Source organism: Carex rostrata, chromosome 18 (genome assembly GCF_964058835.1).
Source record: "Carex rostrata chromosome 18, lpCarRost1.2, whole genome shotgun sequence".
In the NCBI taxonomy this organism is placed as follows: Eukaryota; Viridiplantae; Streptophyta; class Magnoliopsida; order Poales; family Cyperaceae; genus Carex; species Carex rostrata.
The window spans coordinates 8,498,107-8,507,632 of NC_135935.1; the positions used below are offsets into that span (position 1 = coordinate 8,498,107).

Here is a 9,526-nt window from a genome sequence, read left to right on the forward strand (position 1 = left end):
CCAGGGTTGAGAAATTAGGAATTTAGGATCCTATTTCAATGCATCAGAGAATCCAAATTAATAACTTTTTGATGTTGAATTGATTTTCCATTACTAGATAAATGTACAAAGAAAAAACTATTCCCATGTCTTCATGGAACGAACAATAAAGATGCATCTATAAGCGGGCTTATGTGAGCGACAAGCCGACAAGGGATCAGCATTGCCATGAAAAAAAAATTTTGAATGAAAAGAAACAAGTTCACAAAAGTAAATGGTCAAGGTAGGTACTAGTAGAGCGTAAGCATTTTTTTATTTTTTTAAAGAGAAATGGTGGTCTTGCCCACGTTTGTATTGATTAAATAGGTTACCACCAAAATAGAAAAGAGAAATCATTACTCAAAATATTTAAGCTGAAAAAAATATAAAAAAATGGGTTGAAAATATGAAGGAAACGAACAAACAAAATCTAGACACGAAGAAAGAAAAATGCAAACGGATTGGATATTATCCATTCTTATCCGCATTTGAAAATTAAATACAGATATCTGATGTTCAAATATTTGTGCAGATACAGATATAATTTGAAATTTTAATTATCCGTATCCAAATAGTTGGTATATATTATATAGTTTAATATATATTATGATAAAAATTATGTTATTTATCATTATTAAAAAAAACTCGAATGTTTGATTCGTATATTTAAAAATTAAAAAGAAATATAGATATATTTTTGCCACTATCTGATCTGTATCCAATCCATATAAAAATCTGTTTGCACCCCTTTATCAATGTCAGCCTTCACTCTTCATCCACCGCAGCTTGTCAGAATGTGAAATAAGCAGGGTGGTCCCTGTTTTTTGCATAATTAGGAACCAGAAAATTGAAGGGACATGTTGTGTAAGCAATTTTTTTCGATGAAACAATAATTCAATGTGAAGCCAGGTGTCATACTCTATATTTTTTACTATCTGAAGCATGATTATAACAGTATTTTTGTATTTTTTTTGACTCATCAACTTACGTCACTTACAAAATGAAAAGAAAAACAACTAGACATGGTCAACTATAAAGCTCAGAAAAGGTTACTAGAGTGCTGCAAAGATCTTCAATTGGAGTGTTGTAATAGGGTTGCAATACCATCTTCTCTTGCCATCTAGAGACACTACTAGTGTGCTGCAAAGACCTTCAATTGGATTGTTATAATAGGATTGCAACAATCATCTTCTCTAGCCATCAGGAGACACTACTAGTGTGCTGCAAAGACTTTCAATTGGAGTGTTGTATTAGGGTTGCAACCACCCTCTTCTTTTGGCACTTGGGGACACTACTAGAGTGTTGCAAACACCTCCAATTGGAGTGTGGTAATAGAATTGCAACTACAAAGACCTTTAACTGGAGTGTTGTATTAGGGTTGTAAATTCCCTGTTATCTTTCCATGTGGAGACACTACTAAAGTGCTCGAAACACCATCAATTGGAGTATTGTATTAGGGTTGTAAATGCCCAATTATCGTGTCATCTGGAGACACTACTAGAGCACTCCAAACACTTTCAATTGGAGAGTTGATTTGGGTCGTAAATGCCCTGTTATCTTGCCCTATTAAGACACTACTAAAGTGCTCTAAACATCATCAATTGGAGTGTTGTATTAGGGTTGTAAATGCGCTATTATCTTTCCATCTGGAGACACTACTAGAGTGCTCCAAATATATTCAATTGGAGTGTTTTATTAGGGTTACAACTACTCTCTTATGTTGTCATTTAGTGACACTACTAGAGTGCTGCAAACACCTACAATTGAACTGTTGTATTAGGGTTGCAACTATCATTTTCTCTTACAATATAGAGACATTACTAGAGTGCTCCAAATACCTTCAATTAAAGTGTTGGATTAGTGTTGTAAATGCCCTATTATCTTGCCATATAGAGACACTACTAGTATGCTCCAAACACCTTTGGAGTGTTGTATTAGGGTTGTAAATGCCCTATTATCATGCCATATGGAGACACTATTAGAGTACCCTAAACACATTCCATTGGAGGGTTTAATAAGGTTTACAATTACTCTCTTATCTTGTCATCTGGAGACACTACTAGAGTGCTGCAAACACCTTCAATTGGAGTGTTGTATTAGAGTTGCAACTTTCCTCTTCTTTTGCCATATAGAGATATTACTAGAGTGCTCCAAACAACATCAATTAAAGTGTTGTATTATGGTTGTAAATGCCTAATTATCTTGCTATTTGGAGACAATACTACAATGCTCGGAACACCTTTAATTGGAGTATTGTATTAGGGTTGTAAATGACCTATTATCTTGCCATATAGAGACGCTATTAGAGTGCTCCGAAGACCATCAATTGAAGTGTTATATTAGAGTTGTAAATACCCTATTATCTTGCCATATCGAGACGCTATTAGAGTGCTCCAAACACTATCATTTCGAGTGTTGTATTAGGGTTGTAAATGTCATATTATCTTGCCATGTGGAGACACTATTAGAGTGCTCCGAACACTTTCAATTGGAGTGTTGTATTAGGGTTGCAACTACCCTCTTCTCTTACCATATAGAGACATTACTATAGTGCTCCAAATACCTTCAATTGAAGTGTTGTATTAATGTTGTAAATGCATTATTATCTTGCCATATAGAGACACTACTAGTATGCCCAAAATACCTTCAATTGGAGTGTTGTATTAGAGTTGTAAATGTTCTGTTATCTTGCCATCTGGAGACACTACTAGAGTGCCCCAACTACCTTCTATTGGAGTGTTTTATTAGGGTTACAACTACTCTCCTATGTTGCAAATTGGAAACATAACTAGAGTGCTGCAAACACCTACAATTGAAGTGCTGCAACTATCCTCTTTTCTTGCCATTTGGAGTGCTGTAACTACCCTCTTCTCTTTTGGAGTGCTGCAACTACCCTCTTCTCTTTTGCAAAAGTAACAGTCCCTGAACAACAAAAAATATTCGTTCAAAGCTAACATCATTTACGACGAAATCATACTAGAAGAATGTTTTTCTATGGAAAGTCATGTGGTGCAATTTCATTTTCTTTCTGTGGTTCAAATTTCAAGAAAGATGACTTTTCTTAAAAAATCTTGTTTTAATTAATATTATTCGTTAAATTTGAAAGGAAAGGAAGATACTATGCTCTCACTTTCGATATTGATTTTGGAGTGAAACCGGTTGGAAGATTTTATATATATATGTTTAGTCTATTATATTGCATATTTCAAAACAAATATAAATATATTTTTTTCAAAGGGATAATATTGCTTAAATTTTGGTTTATGCAATTTTTCTTATTTAAAAAAAAAATCTAGCTAGTCAATAATAATTAGTATACTCGTGGTGGAATTAATAAGAAATAAAAAAGAAGCTAGTGTCAGTTTTAATTAATTAACCTTATCAACTAATATAATTTCTTTTTTTTTTTTGGAAAAAGTAGCTTGATTCTGTATCTTTCGTTGAAACAAAAGCTTTTATAGAAGTGGTACCAGGTATTTTGGTATATATCAGTCTTAAATACTTGTAGATCGAAGTGCCCGACATGTATATGCTCCGTAGTCTTCTCTTAATAAGCATTTGTCCTACCCCAGATTTTGAAAAATAACTTAGAGCCTATATGTTATTTGATTGTTGCTCCATGACTCCATCCCAAAAAGTCTTTTGCCCTATTCCGGTGAGCTACAAATACCCTGCATTGATCCCAGCTCCAATTTTATTTACTCTTAAAAATAACATTGTACTTCTTTTCTTTTCTTTTTTGTAAAATTTAGTTTAAATCCTAAGTCTAGTAGCAAAGAACAACACTTTTCGTGTGTGAGTAGTGGATTCGAAATTAGAATAAAAAAGTTCTCTATATATATTAAATAAAAATGAAAAAGCTAGCTAGCTAGACCTACATGCACTTTCTATTGAAAACAAATATACCTGCAGGTTCTTCAAACCTTTAGGGTACGTTTGGATGGAAGTTAGAATAACTAGAATAGTGAAATTTAAGAATAGCAAATGAAAATAGAAAATAAATAGTGATTTTCATATTAGTATAGAAATGGTGCTATTCGGATTAGTAAAATGTTGTTTGGATTGTAAATTTGGAATAGTGAATAGCTGTAATCGATAAAAAATAGTGTTAATAAGGTGCTAATTAAGAGAAAATATAGGCAAGTGGGGTTTTAAATGAATTGTCACCACGTGGAGATAACAGAAGTGGTGTCAATTTTATAATTTTGGAACTGTGTTAGCAGAAATCCGAGAAGAAAATATTTTTTTCTCTCTCTTCACATTTTCGAATAGTAGCTATTCCAACATTTACAAGGAATAGAAAATATCAGCTATTCTAACTATTTCAAATAACAAAAATATTATTTTGACTTACATTGCTATTTTAAATAGCCTCTATTCTAAAATAGCTCTCTATTCTAACTATTATTATTTCATCAAAACATACTATAGAATAAACCATGCATGTAGTTTTTGACATATTAGTATTGTCCACAAAGTGTAGATTTATGATGCTACCAAAATTCTGCCAATACATATCTGTAAGGTTTAAACCTTACAGATAACTACGTACCTAGTTGTGCATTGGCAGAATTTTATTTGAAATATTAACAACGTACTAGATCGGAAAGGAAAAAATATAGAAAGTCAACGTACATCAGTGACCCTGGTGCAGTTTTCTATCCACGTACGGCCAGTATTACTTTTACTAGTCAAATAAACACGCGTGTCTTAAGCTCTTCTATCCTATTCTTGAATTACTTTTACTTGCACTTGCACCTTGTATTTATTTCGGCCATTTTTTTTAATACCCAAAAAAAAAAGATTTTACAAAAGTGCCCACCGTTTTGGATTTTTTTTTTTTAAATCTAGCCAGACCTCCAATCCCACGGGCGGCCCAGTATTCTAGCAAACCGTTCGAGGCAGGGGCAGTCCACTATAGGGACCTGACCGCCCATAGTCCGGACGATCCTCTATTTTTTTTTTTTTTAAAGAAAGAATTTTCATGTTTTCTTGTTTAGAGAGTGAGATGTCGTAACTCTTTATAATTTTGATTTGATTTATCAGTTGAATATCATAAGTTTAAAGATAATACTAATTTTTTATTTTGTTTTTTTTTTAATAACTAACCCAAGCCGCAGATTTTTTCTACAACTTGGGGTGCTTTAGTTTATTTTTTTTTATGATGACATTAAAAAAAACGGACAATATAACACAACAATAAAATCACTATATATAAAAAAAAACCAATACATAACACTAAACAATTGAAAAAATAACATGTTCTCCAAATTAAAAAAAGGCAAGACCGACAGGAATTCTGACGGACTGAGCGTTTAAAAAAAAAAAAACAAGGAGCAACTTTCGAATTTTGTATTTTTTTGGGATATTACAAAAAATGGGTGCAGGATTTCCCCCTAGCTAGCTAGCTAAGACGACAAATGTATTATATATATATTCCATCTCCTAATTCTGCCCAGCGCATGAAGCGAAATGACTTCCATTTACCTCTTGCTCTCTATCTTACTGCTTCTCTTCATCAAAGCAAAATTCACCATTGCAAAACACCGTCATAGACTCCCCCCTGGCCCATGGACCCTCCCTTTTATAGGAAGCCTCCATCATCTCATTTGCTCTGGCATCCCTCATCGTGCATTCAGAAACCTGTCGAAGCGGTATGGCCCCATCATGTTTCTTCAAATAGGCGAATGGCCAACCATCGTAATTTCATCCAGAGAAGAAGCCCGTATGATCATCAAAACCCATGAGGCAACATTCCGTAATCGCCCTGATCTTCCCACTGCAAAAATTTTCTCCTATGGGGGCAATGATGTGGCATTTTTACCATACAGTGAACAGTGGAGAGAGATCCGCAAAATCCTTACTGCAGAGTTGCTAGGCCCGAAGCGGGTCCAATTCTTCAGGTCCATACGTGAAGAGGAGGTATTGGACTTGATCCAAGTAATTTCATCATTGCCATCCTACACAGAAACAGTTAATCTTAGTGAAATAATGACTGTAATGGTGAATAAAGTGTCAGTAAGAGCCGTTACAGGAAGAAAAAGCAACGAGGAAACACATCTTTTGATGGTGAATGAGTTGCAATTGTCCGGTATGCTATCAGCAGGGTTTAGTATGGCAGATCTGTTCCCGTCATCCCGTGTTATCAGGCTGATGAGTAGACATGTGCGCAGGGTTGAGGAGTGCCATCAGTCTATTAATCAACTACTAGAAAACATGATACAAGAACATCAAGGAAGTGCAGTCAATGGAGAGGCGGAGAGTTTGCTTAGTGTTGTTCTAAGACTTCACGCGGAGAACTCAATTAGCATGGACACTGCCAAAGCCATTATATTTGTATGCCTTGTAACATAATTATTTCTTTCATTATCATCCATCTCTTTCTTCTAATTTCAAATAAAATATTTTGTTTTCCTAATTGATAGAGTGGTATAGAGGGAGCAACCAATAACACAGGTGCACTTTTGGAGTGGGTCATGAGTGAATTAGTTAGAAACCCAAGAGTGATGAAGAAGGCCCAGGAAGAGGTGAGACGACTCCGAGGCCGTAAAATGATAACAGAATTGGACCTTGCTGAGCTTGACTACTTACATAATGTTGTCAAAGAGACATTAAGATTACATCCAGTGATTCCACTAATCCCACGGCTGTGTCAAGAGACATCTAATATCTTTGGCCATGAAATTTCCAAGGGGACTACTGTGGTTGTCAATGTGTGGGCTATTGGTATATACCTTCTTAAATTGACTAATAATTTTAAATATGTCAGAATAAAGCAATCAATAGAATATATATAGCCTGCTCATCAATGATTATTCTTGTGCATTGGCAGGAATGGACTCAAAGTATTGGAAAGATGCAGAGGAGTTCAAGCCCGAGCGGTTTTCTGGGGAAAACAGTTGTGAAAGTGCAGATTCAAAAGTAGATTTTGAGTTATTTCCATTTGGTGCTGGACGCAGAAATTGTCCCGGTGAATCTTTCAGTTCGGTGATTGTTGAGGTGACAGTGGCAAACCTTTTGTATCATTTCAATTGGGAGCTTCCTTTTGGGTTGAAGCCTGATGAACTGGACATGACCGAGACTTCTGGTGCGCATGTAGGAAGGAAATATCCTCTTTTATTGCATGCAGTGCCTCATCATAGTAGTGGTTAAATTACCGCAGTTGTGCTTTCTCTCATTGCTTCAACTTCAAATTTATTTTCTCTGTGTGATAGGTTGCAGGTTCGAAATAAAAATATAGATTTCTCGTTGATATTGAATAGTTAGGTGACTTGTTTTTCAATCTTTATTCAAAAATAAAAAAAAAAGGTTTAAGTGAGATCTTATTTTAACTTGTGTGTGTATGCGTGCGTGCATGTGTTTGTGTGTGACATACGGTCAAAGCTTGCTAAATCAGCTTTGCCTCAGTTAAGCACATGTTATGATCAATAGATACGGTAAGTTATATATGTGTTGTTGTACATGTAAACAACCCAAATGAGAAAATTTAAGGACATAAATCAGTTAATATATATACTCAAATCATTCAAGTTAATTTTGTGGCTCAAGAGAAGATTGAGGTGGCGGTTCGGAGACCCATGCAACTAACCCACATGCTTTGTATAGTTTGTACTCACTAGTGGAAAATATGGAATCAGGATCGGTTATATACACATATCAGTATCGGAATACAACCGATTCTGATGAAGGCGATACTGATACTATCAGGATCGGTTTTTTATTTTTTAAAGAACCAATCCAAATAGTAACTATTAGGATCGGTTGTTTATTATAACCAATCTTAATAGCAGTTATCTGGATCAGTTTTTCTTAACGAACCGATCCTAATAGTTATATTCTGGATCGGTTTTTCTCATATCCTCATTCTTAAAAAAAAAAAAAAACTTTTAGGATCGGTTATTTTTTAAAAATAACAGATTCTAAAAGTTTTTTTTTTTTTTTTTTTTTGGAATTATGATCTGAAAAAAAAAAAAAATTTTAGGATCGGTTATTTTTTAATAACCAATCCTAAAAGTGTTTTTTTTTTTTACAATTAGGATCGGTTATTTTAAACAACCGATCCTAATAGTGGTAATCTTGATCGGTTGTTTAAAATAACCGATCCTGATGTTTTATTGAAGCTAAAAATTTTTTTTTTTATTTATTTGACCAGCTTCCATATATATTTTGCTGGCCAGCATCCTAGATTTTTCTTTTTTGCACAGTAAGAAGCAATAATCAAATATCATATACACATCCTAAATTAAATATCATACACATATTAAATTATTACAAAAAGTTCATGTTCATACAAAGTTTTGTGAAGCATTACATATTATAACAAGAAATTTAAATCCAAAAAAATTTAATTAACAAACATACAAGTGACTAATTGAGCTATTTCTTCAATTAACACACATTTATGCAATTAATGTAAAACACAACAATAAAAAAAATAATAATTACCTCTTTTGCAATCACATCACTTGAGATTAGAAAAGACCCGACAAACAAAAACAAAGGTAACAATTAGATGGAAAAATATTTTACAATAAAAAATACAAAAAAAATGTGTTTTTAAAAGTATAATAATGAGAAAATTAGATATAGTTAATACCATGATAGTTGATCGGCCGGATGATTAAGTAACTTGAGCGAGATGTCCTCAAAACTATAAAATAATATACAAACACCATTAATTAATTTTTGAAACAATAAAAACAATTAAAAACTGAGAGGGAGAGAAAGAGAGAGAGAGATGAAAATGAGGAAGAGACGGAGAGAAAGAGAGAGAGAGACACGGAGGAGAGGAAGAGACGGAGACACAGAGAGAGAGACAAAGAGTACTGAGGATTTGAGAGGGAGATACGGAGACAGAGAGAGAGACGCTAAGTTGAAAATGAGAGGCGCGAAATGAAAATAAGAAGAACCCTAAGCAGGTTATATGGGGAGTTATCATTATGATCGGTTGTTTATAAAAAACCGATCCTGATACTTTGAAAAAAAAAGTATCAGGATCGGTTTTTTATAAAAAACTGATCTTGATACTATTAGGATCGGTTTTTTTATAAAAAATCGATCCTGATACTATTTTTTTTTCAAAGTTGGTTCTGCAAAAAAAAAAGAACCTGAGGATTAGGATCGGTTTTTTTTTTTTTAGCAGAACCAACTTTGGAAAAAAAAGTATCAGGATCGGTTTTTTATAAAAAACTGATCCTGATACTATTTTTTTTTCAAAGTTGGTTCTGCAAAAAAAAAAAGAGTATTAGGATCGGTTTTTTATAAAAAAACCGATCCTGATAATTTATATAAGAAAAATGACTGAGGTAAACCCCACTCATATTGATGGTCTATCAACCATCAAACGGCTACCATTTATTTTCTTTTTTGTTTGGTAATGCATGTACATGGATAAATATTAAGAAAAATGTGAAAAATATAAAAATTATTTATTTGTGTTTGTATGGCCAAATCAACTCTACTATGATCAATTTTGTACATTTTTATTATTATTAATGGCATCAAATTG

General features: G+C 33.6%; 1 protein-coding gene across 2 annotated transcripts; it reads left to right on the top strand.

The window, feature by feature from the left end:
• Positions 1-5,484: 5,484 nt before the first annotated feature.
• Positions 5,485-7,209, top strand: LOC144569234 (desmethyl-deoxy-podophyllotoxin synthase-like). 2 transcript variants are annotated; one of them, XM_078319481.1, is made up of 3 exons: positions 5,485-6,363; positions 6,456-6,744; positions 6,851-7,209. In XM_078319481.1, exons 1-3 carry the CDS (start codon positions 5,491-5,493, stop codon positions 7,168-7,170), a joined length of 1,482 nt encoding a protein of 493 aa, XP_078175607.1. In that variant the 5' UTR covers positions 5,485-5,490; the 3' UTR covers positions 7,171-7,209. The 2 variants fall into 2 exon arrangements, with proteins under 2 accessions (XP_078175607.1, XP_078175606.1); XM_078319480.1 differs by having other exon boundaries at positions 5,485-6,354; positions 6,444-6,744.
• The last annotated feature ends 2,317 nt before the right edge of the window (positions 7,210-9,526 follow it).

Coding starts and splice junctions, on each gene's coding strand:
- LOC144569234 (XM_078319480.1), top strand. CDS start 5,491: ATGACTTCCATTTACCTCTTGCTCTCTATCTTACTGCTTCTCTTCATC. Junction 6,355..6,443: donor CTGCCAAAGCCATTATATTT/GTATGCCTTGTA, acceptor CCTAATTGATAG/AGTGGTATAGAGGGAGCAAC. Junction 6,745..6,850: donor TGTCAATGTGTGGGCTATTG/GTATATACCTTC, acceptor GTGCATTGGCAG/GAATGGACTCAAAGTATTGG.